The sequence below is a fragment of the Populus trichocarpa genome, chromosome 9 (genome assembly GCF_000002775.5).
Source record: "Populus trichocarpa isolate Nisqually-1 chromosome 9, P.trichocarpa_v4.1, whole genome shotgun sequence".
Taxonomy (NCBI): domain Eukaryota; kingdom Viridiplantae; phylum Streptophyta; class Magnoliopsida; order Malpighiales; family Salicaceae; genus Populus; species Populus trichocarpa.
The window spans coordinates 4,503,110-4,521,596 of record NC_037293.2 but is presented as its reverse complement, the minus strand read 5'-3'; the positions used below and the strand labels follow the sequence as shown (position 1 = coordinate 4,521,596).

Sequence of the window (18,487 nt, the reverse complement as noted above, 5' to 3'; positions counted from 1 at the left end):
AGAGAGAGAGTGAGAGAGAGAGAGAGAGAGAGAGGAACTGTGAGCAAGCAATTTCAGAGACAGGAAAAATTCAGAATATCCGCCCTTTCCCTAAATAAAAAGTACATAAAACATCTCAACAGATTTCAACAGCTGAGAAATTAACAGAGCCATGGGGGACGAATTCAAAAGTGTCCAGGATCAAAAATGAGGGGTTGATCCTGCCCTGTTGTTTCGAAGCCATTGTATATCAACAACCATCCTCGTCTGACAGGTGGTTTCTTCTGTCAAAGACTCAAAATAGGAAGTTCAGTTCTATAAATCCTTGAACAGCAGCATTTGATGCATGCTTTATGAACCCATGGTTTAAATGCCTGTTAGTTCAATAATTAATATTTTCATACATTAACTTCGTACCTGCAGCAACCAGCATTAGATCAAAGCCTATTCAAAATATTCCCATGATCCGACAAGACTCTTATGTTAATACTCCCCCCTCAGAGATAGTGCCATTATTACAAGCTAGGAATTTAAGACCTACAACTCAACTTCACGTCTGAAAAGTCAAATGTATAATTTACCTCATAAGAGTAAACAATAATTTAAACATGGCAGAATAGCAAAAGGGATTCAAGAAATGCGAACAAAACATTCAAAATAAAAATAGAATCTTCCATAAAGAAAATTTCCACCAAAATTTAAAAAGGCTTCCATTAAAAGTTCAATTTTTCAGCGTTAATATAAGTACACGCAGCTAAGTTCGATAATCAGCAAACTTTCAAGACAACTAGAAATGAACAAGAATTAGAAGTAAAAACAGAGAGGTAAAAAAGGTAAAGCTGACAGGCTGACTTTGCGTAGCGTTTCTTTAAAGATTTGCTAGGTTACCCTAAAAGAAAGGTCAACATATCCAATAATACAAAAAAAAACATTAGCATTTATCAATTGAAGAACAAGTTAAGAATGTAAGCTATGACTTATCAATGTGGAAGCGGCAATAAGTAATATGTGAGATTCCTGCTGCCATCAGGTAACCACAATTAGAGATATATTCAAAGAAGGATTGCAAGTTTTCCTGACGCGTGCAGAACCTAAATCACCACTGGAAGAAGTATGCCTTGGATATGACTCCACGCATTTCTTCCTGCGAACCCTCTAATGTCTGTGAAGAGCGGAAATCTCAGCAACTCACAAGAGTTACATCAGGTTGCTCAATCTCCAGAATCTACAGAAAAAGGGATAATTTTAATAAAAATAGCTCTCAGCCAGCCAGCTAAAGGTCCAATAACAGAAAGTATGCAATTAGCAGGGATGGGAATCTTGGAACCTGTAATGGGGACCTTATTGAAACATAGGTAGGCTACAAACCTGCAAGCTCAAAGTTAGTACAAGTCTGAATCAATGGGCATCAAAATCAGCTCAAAGAGATCGCACTAGTTGGCAAGATAAGGCTATATAATTCATTCTCAATACAAGAAAAATAAAAGAAAATGACTAACGACCACTCCAGCATAAGTACTGCATCAAATCATGAAATATAAATACCTTATTTTTTGCTGGAAAAAGCTTTTTTCTTTTCTTTTTTGGTACCTGATTGACTTGTGTCATAGAAAATGAAAAGCAAAATTCTAACCATACTAAATCGATCTGCACACAAACCATCACATAACAACATTATGCAAAATAGAATCGAAAGGACAAAAGAGAGGGGAAAATGAATTGTAAACCCAAATGTATAAAAAACATCATTCAAAATACATAGGCTGATAGGTAGACCTAAAAGTTTTGAGACGAAGGTAGGACGGCGACGGATGCAGCAAAATGCACCTCCCAGCATCTATAGACGGGCCTACTTCAGTACAAGGGTGCAAATTAACATATATTTCATCTAGCAAGTTTTTTTTTTTTCTCATCTTCGAAATAAGCTCTTTCAGATTAAGGGTCATGACAATGGAAGTATTAAGTAGTCATGAAAGAGCCTGAATTTTTTTATTTTTTTTGTTAAAGTGATGCTAACATGCACATGGACCATCAATATACGACTGTCACTCCCCCGGTTATAACAAGTATTATCAGCCAAGGGGTTTGTGGATGCACGAACTGTAAGCATAATGTTTTGTCATTATCATCTTAAGGAAGTCTTTGTGCAGGCTTGATAGTGGAAGACATTGGAGAGGATGGATGCACTAACCTCTTTTTTCTCTTCCTCTATAGCATGCCAAAAAAATATCTCCTCCCAACATCACATGTTGTCATTAGGTGCAACTTGATGTGGATGATGCGTGTATGAACCATAATGATTCCCATTCCAATCCCTCTGCTGAAACATATGACCATGAACAACATTTCCATTATACCCGTTTTGATGACCATTAATACTAACTTGGTGATGCTGGTGGTTATCACTACTATTATTATTATGACCGTTGTTATTCCCCATTTGCATCCCCATATGTCCATATACTGGCATTGGCATCATCCCACCCGCCGTGGCAGGGTGATGATAAGGCATCGGAATTGGGATTCCAAAATTCCCATTTCCGCCGCCGCCGCCATCACTACTCTCGGGAAAACTCTGCGGCAAAGGAGTGGACGCAAACAACTGATCAGAAGCAGAAGGTCCTTCACTCGACAACCCCTGCATCCTCTTCAAATAAAGCCGGTACTTCTGCAAATGACTGGCTACATTCTCGCGAGTCAAACCTTCAACATTCATCAACTGCATAATCGTTTTCGGAACCGCGTTTTTAATCCCTAAGTGGCCGACCACGTCAACAAACCTCTTATGCAACTGAGGGGTCCACACGAGCCGTGGCCGTTTCAAAGTCCTCGCCGCCGCAGACGACGGGTCTTCCGCCGAATTATCGGTCCTCAAAGCTGAATCTTCCTCTTCAGAATCAACCCTCCTCAACTTCCTCGCTTCGGATCCAGACCCGTCCCGATCCACCGCTCCGGTTTTATTATCTAAATCGACTACAATAGGGTCGTGCGTTTGACCTGTCGTTTCGTTGAACGACTTGAAGTTATTAGACGATAAGGCGTTTAATTGACCGCGGAGATTGGAGAGAGTGGTCTGACAAGCGCGGTTAACATCGAGTGGAGTACGGTGAGGCTCAGGGAAGATACTGAAGGCCGAAGCAAGTTCAGGTGGAATCAACGTTTGTGATAAGGGAGTGAGATCATCGGGTGTAGGTAATCCTATCTCCCACACTGCAACTCTTTCATCGTCTCCGTTGATGTTCTCTTCACCATCGTTGATTTCGTATTCACTCATTTTCACTTCTTCCCCCATGGTAGCTTAAATTTTGGAGAAATATTTTTTTTTTTTTTTTTTTTTTGAAATGGAAACAGAAGCGGATCGGAGTCAGAGAAGAAATTGGAGATAATTAAGGGAAGCGGTGGACGTGATTTTTTGGTTTTCAGGAAAGAAAAAGGAAGGAAAATAATTTTGAGGGTGTTTTCTTGCGAGAGAAAAAGTGCGAATATCCACTGGGCTAATCGTATTTTTTACATCCCTATAATATTATAAATGTAGTCCTTTTACTTTTATTTTTATTTCTTCTATCTCTCTATTCTTAATTTAATACAATTTTATTTAACAGATAAAAATAAAATAAATAAATTAAGAACTTGAAATGAGATAATGTAAGATTAAAATTTTAATCACGGAGAAGTATCAACTACGTTCTTAACTAATCAAGAATTAAATAAAAGCATATGAACCATATTGATAAACTTTAAAAAGTATAGGGGTGGAATATACAATTAACCCAATATCTGATAGAGATTCCGGATGGATTGGTCTCGCACCAATGCCAACGTGGATGACTTTGCCAGATATTTTTTATCCTCTAAATATCTTCACTTTCTCACTTCCTAGCTCGAAGAAGGAGATGGATACTCGCCTTATCTATTTGACAGATGTGAAGTAATCCAATGAAGGACGGACACGTAAGATGTGGATAGTGGTAGATTGGGGGAGTGAAAGTACTTAACTGGTGTGAAAAAGGCTGGTTGTTGAATGCCAAGTCGGCAAAGGGGGTGCACTTTTGAGGTTGTATTGGTAATTTCAGGAGTAACTTTAATTTAGAACCGTCTTTGCCCTACGACTACTCTTTTTATTATTCTTTAGGGATGGACCAATGAGACAGCCGTGGTTGGCTTACAGCTGTAGCGGTGGATGAATCATCTTGTTTGTTTTTATATTTTAAAAGGTTTTTTAAACAAATTATATTTTTTATTTTAAATTAATATATTTTTAAATCATTTTAATACACTAATATTAAAAATAATTTTTAAAAAATAAAAATATATTATTTTAATATATTTCTTAATAAAAAATATTTTAAAAAACCGCAATTATACTCTTAAATAGACTATAAAAAAAAGTAAAAGAAATACATTTATTTAAAAATAATAATATTAGTAGCAGAGAATGGTTGATCAAACCTTTTTTTTTTTTTTTTTAGTATTTGCGTGTTAAAGTTTTTAAAAATAAATTATTTTATATGTTATTATTAAAAACATATTTTAAAAAACAACAACCTTAACCATATAAAACAGGAACGTGTAATATTTAAAACAAGGCAACCATCTCTTTCAAATGGTGACAAGAAAAAGGAATATTTTATTTAATAAGCTTTGGGTTCTTAATTAGCTCTCTCTAGATAAGTACGTATTTTATACATAGTATTTTTCATGAAATATAAAATAGACCGTTTTATAATCTATACATATAAAGTATTGATATTACCCCGACAATAATTTCATATGAAAGAGAGAAATATATATATATATATATATATATATATATATATATATATCATCAAATAAAAAACAAAAAAAAACAAAGAGAGAGAATTAGAGGATTTTTTTTTAATCTATGCTAAAGCATTCAAATCACTTTAATTTTAGCATGATATATATATTATAATTTTCTCATCTTTCTATTTATATCTCCCCTTAAAATAAGTCCATGCATAATTTTGAGAGTAATATAACATGATTTTTCTTTATTTTTAAACAGATAAAAATGTAATTAAAGAAAATATATTTACATAAAATAATTTAAAGTTCTCTCTGAAGAAATGATAAATAATGAACCAGAGAGATATTCAATGATTTTCTCGTAGTTATTTCAATAAGTATGGGCAGGGGCCGGCCCCTGCAAAATATTTTAAATTTTTATATTTTTAGTGTTTAAATATAAGATAATATAATATATTTTATTTTAAATAAATAAATTTTCTAATAATAAATTATATCTTAAATTTTTGCCCCTCTGTATGGTACAATATGAGCTGGTTGGCCCACATACACACTTTCTCAATTGCATTTTTCTTAAAAAAATAATAATAATAATGTAATGCCAATTGAAAGAATCATTCGTCCCGGAATAATTCTTCCTTGTTTCTTTTAGAATGGATGGTGACATGTTAATTATTTTCTCTGTGTTAAATGATAATAATATGAAAAAAGCTACCAACTTGTTTTTGTATATTATTAGATAGTGGCATGAGACACGCTGCCAGAGGAGATGAATTTTTTTAATATAAAAAAATACTCAAGCTACATTAATATTTTAAAAAAATTAAAAAAGATTTGAAATTCATGTTATTGATTTGATTGAGTTAATAAGTCAGGTTAATTTAATAAAATAATTAAAAAATATATCAATAGTAAATAAAGTGAACAAAAAAAATTGACAATAATTAACCATAAAAAATAAACTGTCGATATCATACTCCGAAGTAGAAGAAAGAAAAGCATATTGAAGATTCACCGTCACTCCATCAAGGACACTGCCCCACTACTAGAAAAATATGAAAAGACCATTATAACCTTGATTGATTTTATAATAACAAATGAACCCAGAAAAAAAATATATCTTTTGCTCTTGATGGACAATTCATTGGATTTTGCTGCGGTGGAAACCATTATTGTATTGTTCTAATCACAATACAACAAGTCTTTCTCCATAATATTTCATTAATTATTTTGGGGTTTTTTTTTTTAATTTTCATTCCTAAAATATTTTAGATTAGCTTTGCCTCGCCTCATGTAATAACGTGAATCGTGATATATTCTCTAATTAATCAAATGGGAAAAAAAATTCACAAGCTCAACAGTCCAGTGGTTCAGTTATTAAGAAATTCGATTACGTGCTTTGTCGGTCACATATCCTTATTCATTACCAACACTAATCACTGCTAGTTGATTATAAATAACAAGATATATAAATATCTAGTCATGTGACTAGTGCTCTATATATTGTTAGCTAGATTAAAAAAAAATTGAGAAAAAAAAATGATGTTATATAAGCAAGTTTAAAAAAAAGAAAAAAATTAATGTCGAATTAGAAAAATTAATGTTGATGATGAAAACAACAAAAAAAATAGGCAAAAAAAATATGATATCAACTAGTGTTAATTCATTACCCGAGTTATTTAACTAGAAGCAATAGATTTGAAAAACTTTGAAACTTAATTTTCAACTAATTAAATATTAAATGATAAAATTGAAAAAAAACAATAAACATACAAAATGATAAAAAAAATAACAATTGCAAGTAAAAAAAAGGTCTAAATATGTTCAGGTCAACCCATCAAAACCACAAGTTAGGTTATGAGATCGGGATAACCTGACATAAAAGAAAACGAAAAAAATAAAGAAACCCGTGTTTTTAAAAAACCAAGGTATTATGAGATGGGAAAAAAATCAGTTAAAAAAATTGATGTCAACCCTTGTTAGTTTATAAAACCAGTGTCTTGGATCATATGAAGAACAATTCTCAACAAATTAAATATTGAAAAATAAAATATAAAAAAAATTAATCACACAAGAGGATCCAAAAGAAAAGAGAAATAATCAAAAGCCAAAAAATAAAAAGATGCAAACCCACCCGAGTTAACTCGTTAAACTCCCAAGTCAGATCATGAGATCGAGATAACCATATAAAAGGAAAAATGAAGAAAACCATGAGAAAAGAGAAATAATCAAAATCCAAAAAATAAAAAGATGTAAGTCTACCCAAGTTAACTCGTTAAACTCACATGTCAGGTCATGAGATCGAGATAACCCTATAAAAGAAAAAATAAAGAAAACCATGAAACCTTTTTTTTTCTTAAAAAAATCAATGTTTAGTAATAAGATCGAAAAAGAAAATAAGTAAAAAAAAAAACAATATAAACCCATGTTAGCTTTTAAAACCCAATACTCAAGCCATTTGTTTAGAAGCATTAATCCTGGAAAAACCACAAAACCAAGCTTTTAATAAATAAAATTTTAAATGATGAAATTTAACAAATAAAACTCAATCACAAAAAAATAATTCTAAAGAAAAAAATAGCAATTAAAATAATAAAGATCAATTTTTAAAAAAAAAAAATGAGAGGATAGATAATTTTGGATTAATAGGCTAAAAAAAAACAATTTCACAAAAGAAATAAAGAAGAAACCACAATGAGAAGGAAGACCAAATTATTTTTAAAAAATTAACAAGTTAAAAATTTTAATTAAAGGATGAAATTAAAAAAACATAAAAAAATTTAATATATAGCGTTAAATGAATGAAAAAATTAAGGAAACACATATAGGGTTAGTTTAATTCATCAAGCACATGTATTAGGCTGCATTTGGTTGTTGAAAAGTGATTTATGAAAAGGGTTCTTTAAAGAATTAATTAGGTTTAATTAGATATTTGGTTGAGCCAAGAAATAGGAGATCTAATTAATATGTATAATTATTATATAACATTATATGTTATATATTATTGTGTATTTTCCAGCAGTATCATGGTCAATGTGAGGATTACATCTCTAATGCATCTATTGTAAACTAATTAATTTAATATATTTCTTATTTTTTAATAAAAGAAACTTGTCATCAATATATCATATGTTCTAATAATATAAAGTATCAAAATAAACAAAAATATATTTGAATTTCCTCGGAATAGTACGTGCATGCGTGTAATATTAAATGCATGAATATGACCATAAATTAATGACAGTAAGATATTGGTTTGGTGGTCAAGGAAGTTCTTGAGGAGCATGCAAATCTGGAGAATTTAAGCCAACCCTGAAGAAGTCGTCGTCGTGCCTTCAGATACAGCCCCACTTCGAGAGTTTCCATCAGAAGTTGTCCACCACAAATGATGGTGGAGGCGGCACTATCATTCCAGTCTGCTCTATCCATTCTCATCATTGAGGTGATTTCTAATCACTACTTTCAAGATTCACATAATATTATGGGTTTTCTTACTGCGGCTGATAAAAGTTTTGACTTTGGAATGTGGACTGTTGCTAAATTGAGGTGGCTTGTTTGGTTGCAGGTAATCTGCCTGGGAGTGACTAATCTCTTGCAGAAAAGGGAGACGAAGAAGCTTCAGAAGGAACAGGAGTCTAAGAAGGAGGGAGGGGAGAACAGAAAGGTGATAGCAGGGTCTGGGCCAAGAGGCTTTGAGCAGAAGATCGACGAGGATGATGAAACTGACGATTAACTAATTTAGGAGTCCCATGTAGGCTTGAGTAGTCTTTTGTAATAGATATGGGAGCTTTTCTTGATTCTTTCTATGCATGTATATTTTTATTTTTTTTGTTTCAAAAATGTTTTTTTAAAATATTTATTTTATTTTATTTTTAAATTATTTTTTTATATTTTTATATCGTTTTATATGTTGATGTCAAAAATAATTTTTAAAAAATAAAAAATATTATTTTAATACATTTACAAATAAAAAACATTTTAAAAAACAACTATTACTACACAACCAAACACCCTACATCTTTTTTTTTTTTTTTTTTAACATGTCGCATTGCTTATTCATATGTGGTGATAACTGATTCTACATTACCCAGTATTTAGGAACAATTATGTCCCTTCAGACTAATTTTCTTATATATTTGAGATTATTGCGATTATAAACGAAAATTGCAGGCTTGTGTGTTTGAGATTATTTGCGAGGTTTTTTTTTTATATTATTCATGTCAATATTTTTAAAACAGAAGCTAACCTGCTCTTCTAGAACATTAGTTGTTTCACTTGAACGTAGGTGAAACAACTGCTGGTTAGTTTCGTTAAAATTCGACTGGATTCTTCACCCCTGGACTCGAAAAAAAATTGAAGTTCGAGAGTTCTCACCAACAAATATAATACATGTCTCTCCCTGCTTGTCTGTAAACTCCACAGATTGAAACTGGATACAGTGACATTTTAATGGCAAGTGAACATCTCTCCAACCCTTTCAAAACTGTAATGCAATCAGGGGGATAGCATGAAGGAAGATCCCATCAGCACATGAAGCAATTATGTGAGAATGCTCGATCTATTTTCGAGTAGTATTATTATTACTCTCATTAAAAGAATTCGTGAACTTCAAAAGAAGATAAAAATTGGTTTTCCCTGCCTAACAAGCAAACTTTGATCAGCCCAAAAGGGGAGCGCAGAAGACAAATAAAGGATGAGAAATCACAACTGAACAAGGTTGTTCTTTCTCTAGCAAGAGACGCAGGCGCAAGAAGAGAACCACAGAAGCATCATTACAAGATAATAGATATATAGCAACCACACTCGCACAAACATAAACCACACTTGAATAACGAAAGAAAAATGTACTTTAAGAGAAGAAAAAAAAGTCAAATCCGGATACATGGGAATGAAACTCTGGCCTCACCTAAACATTAGCAGCTCTCCACATAGCAACATTTGTACATATCACGTTTAGACTACCTCCACATTTTTAAACCCTTAAAAAGTCGTATGTCATTTAACTCCTCTGCAGGGGGCATCAGGTTGTATTCAACATCTGAACCTCAGCTTGCTCGACTCTATGTATAAACCTTAAACTACAATGTACAGTTTCAGGTACAAGCAGCTTTATTTTCAAACAGCCCATACCTCTCTGAAAAGATAGGTAAATACGTAGCTCTAAAACAGGAAGGAAGAAAGAGAGGAAGCTCACACTAGCTTCGGTTAGCTGTACAAACAACTTTCTTTCCTATTAGAACTAAGCAGCAGGGTGCAGGGACTGCGCGGCAATTCTCCTTTCTGCAAGCAATTTAAGATTAATGAGAGCTAGTCGATGTTGAAGAAATTGTATGGTCTTACTACCACATAGCAATATGACATGAGATATAGTTCAGAACAAAATAGCTATAAAGCATCACAGCTATAAAGCATTACCAGCTTCGTCTTGCATACACCAGGTCTGTTTTGTTTCTATAGAGGAGAAAATGGTAATGAAAGCATAAACTTTCTTTACATAACCATGTCTCAGTTATACATTTATATTGTCAATCAACAGGGCGTTCATGAAACATTTAACAATAGGCTCATTTTTTGGAGGAAGTCAATTGAAGAATGTATACACAGGTACTGAATGACAACTTTCCAAAGCAAAACATATGCTTATATGCAAATGCAAATGTATGCAAACCCATAGTAATGCAAAATAACTCAGTCAATTATTGGTTTGGTGAAATTTATGAACAAATAATTGGCAGATAACTTCAAGATGCAACAGTAAATTCCAGGTAACTAATCATGCTCTCAAACAGACTGAAACTGCAAATGAGAGAGGCAGATAGATGTCTTCAAACCACATGGAGCAGCTATTTTAAACACATTAACCTTCCTCTTTCAGAGCCTAATGCTCCACTAAGGTTCTCAGGGATCCTGAGTGACAAAAGTTCAAAAATTTACTAGTATGTGCCATGCCGAGGTCCCCAATGAAGGTGAAAAGGTACTAGTGCTATTTACTTCAAATATACAGACATATTTACAAATCAAAATCAGGTTAATATCATAAGCATGAAATAATGCCTACCCCCAGCAGCAACAAGTTTCTCTACACGTGCAACAATGTGTTTTCCATAGGTGTACTTCTTCAATGCAGTTAAATGAACTTTTATTCTTGTAAGGATCAGCTCACGTTGTTGGTCATCACATGTCTCCAGCACTTTTTGTACAACATAGTTAGCAAACTGATCTTTCATCATTGCCTGGACAGATGAGGGGAAACATTAGCAGAAGAAATTGGGAAATGATTATGCTTAATCATGGTATGGGCATATGCAAAATTTGAAAAATGCACACGCGCACATAAATATATATAGATAGTTGAAAATTACAAAGTTCTTTGACTCTAGCTAGCAAAAGTGCATAGAAAGTTGCAAAACCTGAAGAGGCTCATTTTCATCAGTGGTGCCTAGCATTTCATTGACCAGTAGTTGACGTTCAGAAGGACCACTAAATGTTAAACACTTCTCTACAACATTGGAGGCAAACTTTTGCTGACTCATCTGAACAATCCTCCCAGCTAACTCCTTGATGATAGCAGATCGTTCATGAGATTTTCCATGTTCCAGCACATGCTGTTAAAACAGAAGCCAGTACCCAATCAAATCAATAAAGATTACAAATAAGACAACACGACAAGTCTGATTAACAATAATTGGGAAATGTAATTTCTACAAACACACAGCATGGCTAATAAGCAGCATCCGGAGAAGAAATTCCAACTGCCATAAAACAGTAACAAAAGAAATGACAGCATCTGTATCTTAGAAATGAAAGTTTATTCATAATTCCATAAGAAGCGATCTCTTTCTTAAATATTATCAGTATGCTTGCATATGGATCAAATAAATGTCATTAGTATGCTGCTTATGTAGCACTCAAATGTTATTGGTCAGTTCAAAAAAATACAGGGGTGCACATAACTCTTTTGTAAGAGAAATAAGAGAAGCAATGGAATACACTCTATTGATGGCTGTATTTATCTAATTACCAAATAGAACCACGTCTTAGAGGGGGATAATGACAAGAAACTCATTCACGTGATAGAGCTTCCAAAGCAGGAATGGATGTTCCTAAAGCACTGACAGAGATAAAGGATGAGAAACATGAAGGCAATAGAGCTGGAGATTCAGCCAAGCTGTATCAAAAACACATTAAAATTCCTAAAAACTGCTAAGACTTCCTTCCTGTTTTCTCAAGAATACCTTGACCACTTTTCATAAATTGTAAGGAAACATCAACACCAATTCTTTTATGAAAAACAGAGAACTGTACTGTCCATACCCAGTAGCTTACATGAGATAAAAGTTATAGCACTCAATCAGAAAGGTAGTGGCATATATGCATCCAAAGTGGGAGTCCTTGAAAGGAAAAACCAACCTGAACCACATAATTTCCATATTGATCTTGTGCTAACATACTAACAGCTCCCAAAATCTCATCCATAACTTTACTCTGTGTCTTTGCATCCTTGCAGTGCTCCAGTATCCTCTGCAAATTAAAGAAATGGCCATGTAATTTTCTTTTCTTCCAGAAAGGTCCACAGAATTGAAAAATGCAAGAAACCATTTCAAACCTGTATCACACGACACCCATATGGATGGGTGGAGAGAATCACGACTTGATCAAAGAATGTTGTGACAATAAACTGAATATTATCTTCAGGAATACATTCGATACACTTTTGGATGACATGGTTCCCGTTCTGGTCACGTACACACCGCATTACATGACCATCAAGCTCTTCAACCATCTTTATTTTATGTTCTAGGTCAACAACCTCAATGGCCTGAACAATATAAAAAATAATATGTTACAATCAACAACTTCAGTAGGTGCACTTGATAATATTGGACTTAGGTTGATTGGTGAGTGTTTTCAAAGGATTTCCATAAATTCGTGCATAATCAAGGCAAATTACTCTATTCTATGGTGCAATGGCCAAAGCAAGACACGAATACAAGCACCCTTCAGAATAGGTAACTTTGTTGTCACCAAGGTGCAAATGCAGGACACTTCATTATGCAAATTGGTGTCCACAACCCCAATAATGAAGGATTTTTTGAGCCATTTGACCCACACTTTTCACATGAACCAGAAGTAAACATTTTTTTCCTCGGAATTATACTTTCAGGCACCATCATAATACAATCCACAAATGAAGATGTTTCAGGGTGTATCATGTAACGTTAAATTGCAACATGGTAGAAAAGCTAACGGTACCTTCTGGATCACTCGACAGCCATACATTTGAAGGCTAAGTGTCAAAACATGACCTAAAAGCTTGCCAGCCAATTCTCTTCTCTGTGATGGAAGCCCATGCTCGAAAAACTATATACAAATACAGACACTTTCATGAGAGGAAACCATTAAAACATAACAAAGTGTATATTAACAAAGCATGGACGCCCATGCTCGAAAAACTATATACAAATACAGACACTTTCATAAGAAGAAACCATAAAAACATAACAAAATGTATATTGACAAAGCATAGATATCTGGTACCTTCTGAATTACATAATTACCAAACACATCAGTCATCAGAGCAAGAGCCTGGGGCATGATTTCCTGATAAACCATATTTTTCTCATCCGTTGTGGCAGTCTCAAGTTTTTGTTGAATGAATCGGCTCCCGTACTGATCGGCACTGCTCGTAAGTGATTACAAATCATTGAATTAAATCAAAACAATAACATAATGAATGAACATAAGATGATTTTTTGTGCAATAAATACCTGAACTCAACAACATGACCAGCAATTTCTGAAAGTTCAAGACACTTAGTTTTATTGCTCTTAAATTCTTCTAATAGGGATGATGCAAAGCTTTCATCTATGTTGCATCCTGCATCCAAGTGCCAGGGTCCCATGATGCCCCCGGCTAAGTTACTCATTCCAGAAGAAAAACGCATATTCAGCTCATTGTGTCTTATGGGACTCCCAGGTCCAACTGGGGAATTTGGAATGACAGGACTTGCCAGGGGACTTCCAGGATATGACATACCAACACCAAAGCCAGGATTCCCAAAATAACCATGATGGTTAGAACTACCAGATTTACCACCTAATGGGACTCCATACTGTGATTTCTGAGATGACAGAAAACCATAAGCCTTTTGAATTTCAAGGTAATTCAAGTATGAATTACCCAAGTAGCTCCTATCAACTGAGGGATCATTAATAGCAGCAAGCTGGGTAGTAGCATACTCAGGAGTCCTCAAGTACTGGAGATACACCGGATCAACAAAAGGAGCCTGAAGAGCACTTCCTGCCATGGGACTCCCCACTCTCCCAAGATTATGAGATTCCAATGAAGCAGCAGTTAGATTTGCTCCAGACCCCAAACCTCCTCCAAGCACTCTTGAGTCCATTCCAGGCATGGCCATAGCAGATGCTGCAGCAACATTTTCAAATAATGGAGGCAGGTTACCTGTGCCAAGCTGGTTAGCGATCATGGATGCCAGTGCTGGATTTATGGAATACCCACCCAATCCATAGTTTGGAAGTGATGAATTCATACCATCTAGATGCTGATACTGTGAAGGCAAGCCACCTCCACCACCAAGGGTGGAGGTAGGTGATCCTTTCATGTAAGAATTTCCACTAGGAACAGCCAACTTTTGCAGTTCAACCTGCCTATCAGCCATCAAGGATGAGCTGATGAGGTCTGGCTCACCACCATTGCTCTTAACCAAATCAGAATATGACAATTTGGTAGATTGAGGAGCAGAAGACATGTGTAAATGCCCAGATTCAGACTTCTTCAAGTAAGTATTTTGCTTCAGATGATTCTGACCACCTTGGAGACCAAAGAGATAATTCTGGTGGTTGTCAACATCCTGTTCAACCTGTGATGGCAAATGGCTTTCTTCATCTATTACACCATTTGTTGACAGGTTCATGCCAGAAAAGGCAGCTGCAAATTCTGCAGACTCCCTCATACCAGATGAGATGCCATTGAATGAGTTTGAACTAGACATGCCTCTCTTTTCAGATGTGGTAACTCTCCCTTGTCCAATGGGTGTAGGACAAGGACTAGGAGCCCTGGCAACATGTTGAGGATCAGGAGTAGTTCTCCCAGACAAGGAGGCACCAAGAGCAGCAGCATAACTATAAGAAGATGGCTGGCCAATATTTTGAACAGAAGATGAGCCCTGATCATTCACCCTCGATCGTAAATTATCTGCAGATGATAATTCACGGCGCAAATGAGCCAACTCCGCTTCAGCTGAACCTATGGTCTCAACATTTTCATTAAACGCATTACAGCTAGCTGGGCGAGATGGGGGGCCTGTCACAAGAGTTGTACGGCCCAAGTCATCCTGCATGGATACAAGACACCAGATCATAAGAATAATAGCGGAGTGAACAATCCAAAGGAGGCAACTTTTAGGCCATATATGATGCACTTGAAACTCAATCACAATCCAAAGCTCAAGTTCAAAGTATATGTCTTGCATAGGCCTCACAATGGCCTCTGAACATTCACAGACATAACTAAATCCCACATTACAACCAAAAGCTCCTCAGACTTCACAAGTTAAACATACTGAGCAGTTCATTGACTACTTCGCATGTATTTGAGAATAAAAATAACTATTTATTGTATCAATTTGTCATGGCCAGATTCTTGATACATCACCTATACCATTTTTGCACACTAACAAACTGAATGCAAAATGATTGCAAGCCATAGAGAACTCAACAAACACAGATAAAATAGCCCAAGAAAACAAAACTGATTTTCAATAACATTAAAAGTAGGCAATCAGAAAAGGACAGCAAAACACTTCTTTATTTCTTCCATGCACAAATCAGATTACGTGTCAAACCTTAATAGGAAGTAATGAATACCACATCTGAAATTTCAAGGAAAATAATCCAATGATATTCTTGATGCCATAAAGATAAAAAGAAGATACCACACAAAAAAAATAGAAATTCACAAACAAAAGGAAACATGACTTAAGCAAAATCATAGAAATTAACCTGAAAGATTTCAGCAAGGCTCTTCTGTTTGCTGGCAAATCCAAATCCTTGTAAACCAATCAGCCCACCACCTCCCCATTCGGTGGAGCCAGAAACGTTTTCTGACTCAACCTCACTGTCCTGTTTCCTCGATTCAAACCCCGGTGGCATTGAAAACATTGATCTACCATTACCATTGTCAGCTCCACTAGCTTTCCTCCTATCTCCAATCCCGCCTAAAACAGAACTTCCACCCTTCAATCTCTGTGCAGACCTCCAATCCTCCTTCGACAGCAAAGGAGGCGGAAGCCTTGGGTTCAAATTCACATTCGAATAGTAGTAAGATAAGTAAGCTGGATCAGACCTAAGCTCCTTCTCGGTTATGAACCCATTCCCATTTTTTCCGCTAGCAAAGTCTGAGAAAGAGGCACCACCATGGCCTCCGCCACCAAACAAGCCCCCGACTGCATTCAATGAACCCTCCACGGTTGGAGGCGCAGAGCCACTCCTGTACAAATTGAGCTCTTTCTCACGATCATCAGCCTCTTGCCTACGTTGCTCACGCAACAATAACCCTAACTCCTTCTCTAAATCATCACCGAATGATCCATCATTAGCTCCTATCATCGGTCTCCTGCCCAATTCAGATAACATATTCAAGACTCCAATTTGACCATTACCCACTATAACAACTCAAAAACTGATCAACACCCACAACTTATAATCACACCCTAAACAGTCTCGAAAATTAAAACTTGCATACGCTTGAAATAGCCAAGACCCTACTTACAGCTTGAAGATGGTAACTTTTTAACTAGAAAAAAGATCAAAACTTTTACACCTACCTTATGGATGAATATAATTACCCAGTCCTAACTGCAAAAAGGTTCCATTTTCAAGCATAAAACAGCAACATAGAAGGATGGGTTTTTCCTCTCCTGTCTTACATAATCAATTTCATGAAACAAAGTACACAACTTTGTGCACCATGTTTACATGCAACAAATATTGTATGTGGAAGAGAGATAATGAAAGAGAAGAAATTTTTCTTCAAGAAACAAGAGAGGAAAAGTGTTTTATACTTCTATTGAAGGAGAAGATCAATCTGGCGGCGATTGGTTCTTACAAGAACCCTTAGGGTTTTGTTCTAATGTTGGAGTGAATTGAGTATCCAATATCACCACCACAGGAGTTGATTAAATACAGTAAGATATTTATATATATTTTTAAAAAAATTCTTTTTTTGGGTTTTTGAAACCTACAAAGAAAAGGAGAAAAAAAAAAGGAAAAGAAAAGGGAAAAAACAAAATATTATTTTGTCAAGTCCTAAAGATGTGGGCAATTGACCAAGTGATAACCGACCGATGGAGGGAAGTTGGTAGTCGGAGAAATAAAGATAATGATGTTTGGTTTTTGGTCCTCTCCACTGTGTCCCAAAACAGGATTTAAATGGTTGGTTTTAAAAATATTTATTTTTAAATATATATATTTATTTATTTTAAAAAATAAATTTTAAAATTTATTTTTAATATTAAAATATTCAAATAATTTAAAATATATTAAAATAATTAAAATTTTAAAAAACTTTTATTGAAACGCCCAAAACACACTTTAAATTAGCGGTGGTTATTTTCGGTTCGATTCGGTTTTTATTAAAAAAATAACCAAACCAAAATTTTTTAAAAAAACCAAAACCGGTTCAAACCGACCAGTTTCGGTTCGGTTCGTTTTTTAGGACAAAAACCGGTTCAAACTGGTTTTTTCCTGTTTGGCTCGGTTTTTTCGGTTTGGCTTGGTTTTTTCTTGTTTGGGTTCGGTTCGATTCGGTTTTTTCGGTTTCAGGCTTATAAAACTGAAACCAAACCGGTCTTTTTTAAAATTTTAATCAGTTTTTTTTTATGGTTCTGTTTTTTTTGTTGTTTTTTTTTTAGTTTTCTTGATTTAATCGGTTTTTTAATTTTTTTACTCACCCCTACTTTAATTCTGTTTATTTATTTGTTTATTTTAGACATTATTAATTAAAATTGAAAAGTAAGTTAAAGAGGGAAAGTACAGGTAGGTTGAGTTAAAATATCTCTCGACCATCTTTACTTCCCTTTTTATCAATGGTTTGTATGTGTAGTAGACATGTTTCCTTTCTGTTTTTCTGATGAATTCATTACCATTTTTGTTTTCGTTAAGAAACAGCAAACGAGAAGTCTTTCTATTTTTCCTCGTCCGATGATGGGTTAAAGATCTTTTCACTCCGATTTTTCTAGAAAGAAGCAAAGCCCATTTGATTTTGGCTACCTATTTCCTATGTGAATGGCGACGTTCAATGCCTAGGGTTTCCTTTTATTTATTTATTGCATTAACGTTGACATGTTGGGCAGGTCTCGTATCATGATGGGGTTGGTTATAGGCAAATGTTCATGTTGTTTAATATCATTCTCGTTTTTATTTTCTTTTTTAATTCTCAAAATGAGATATAAAAACTTATTTATTTTGGTTATTAGATTTCCAAGAAATAAATAACTGGCAATCGGTTCTCAAGAGCTTTGCCGGATAAAAGATGGATTTTTAAAATATCACAATATAATTAAGGTCAAGAAGGCTTGGAGATGTTGGTTTTGAGGTGATTATTTTCGATTCGGTTTGGTTTTTATCAAAAAAAAGTAACCAAAACTGGTTTTTTGAAAAAAAACTGAAACCGGTTCAAACCGACCGGTTTCGATTCGGTTCGGTCATTTTAGGAAAAAACC

General features: G+C 34.7%; 2 protein-coding genes across 11 annotated transcripts; both read right to left on the bottom strand.

The window, feature by feature from the left end:
* Positions 1-29: 29 nt before the first annotated feature.
* Positions 30-3,477, bottom strand: LOC7468625 (transcription factor BOA). 8 transcript variants are annotated; one of them, XM_024608928.2, is made up of 4 exons: positions 1,756-3,477; positions 1,525-1,626; positions 1,307-1,347; positions 30-1,204 (listed from the first exon to the last, which is right to left on the bottom strand). In XM_024608928.2, exon 1 carries the CDS (start codon positions 3,269-3,271, stop codon positions 2,222-2,224), a length of 1,050 nt encoding a protein of 349 aa, XP_024464696.1. In that variant the 5' UTR covers positions 3,272-3,477; the 3' UTR covers positions 30-1,204; positions 1,307-1,347; positions 1,525-1,626; positions 1,756-2,221. The 8 variants fall into 8 exon arrangements, with proteins under 8 accessions (XP_024464696.1, XP_024464697.1, XP_052311928.1 ...); XM_024608929.2 differs by having other exon boundaries at positions 2,171-3,477; XM_052455968.1 differs by having other exon boundaries at positions 30-263; positions 397-1,204; positions 1,307-3,477.
* A 6,098-nt stretch (positions 3,478-9,575) lies between these two features.
* Positions 9,576-16,949, bottom strand: LOC7468626 (pumilio homolog 2). 3 transcript variants are annotated; one of them, XM_024607951.2, is made up of 10 exons: positions 15,768-16,949; positions 13,515-15,100; positions 13,285-13,426; positions 13,000-13,107; positions 12,353-12,565; positions 12,157-12,267; positions 11,157-11,351; positions 10,805-10,979; positions 9,941-10,026; positions 9,576-9,824 (listed from the first exon to the last, which is right to left on the bottom strand). In XM_024607951.2, exons 1-9 carry the CDS (start codon positions 16,398-16,400, stop codon positions 9,986-9,988), a joined length of 3,204 nt encoding a protein of 1,067 aa, XP_024463719.2. In that variant the 5' UTR covers positions 16,401-16,949; the 3' UTR covers positions 9,576-9,824; positions 9,941-9,985. The 3 variants fall into 3 exon arrangements, with proteins under 3 accessions (XP_024463719.2, XP_024463721.2, XP_024463718.2); XM_024607953.2 differs by having other exon boundaries at positions 9,576-10,026; positions 15,768-16,380; positions 16,592-16,949; XM_024607950.2 differs by having other exon boundaries at positions 9,576-10,026.
* Between the last annotated feature and the right edge of the window lie 1,538 nt (positions 16,950-18,487).

What these genes read in the sequence shown, in the direction of transcription:
- LOC7468625 (XM_024608924.2), bottom strand. Translation starts at nt 3,271, where the DNA reads ATGGGGGAAGAAGTGAAAATGAGTGAATACGAAATCAACGATGGTGAA.
- LOC7468626 (XM_024607950.2), bottom strand. Translation starts at nt 16,400, where the DNA reads ATGTTATCTGAATTGGGCAGGAGACCGATGATAGGAGCTAATGATGGA. An exon ending in GGTCATGTTGTTGAGTTCAG is followed by an intron (nt 13,427 to 13,514) that starts GTATTTATTGCA and finishes ACTTACGAGCAG; the next exon opens with TGCCGATCAGTACGGGAGCC. An exon ending in GAAACTTGTTGCTGCTGGGG is followed by an intron (nt 10,027 to 10,804) that starts GTAGGCATTATT and finishes AATTGCTTGCAG; the next exon opens with AAAGGAGAATTGCCGCGCAG.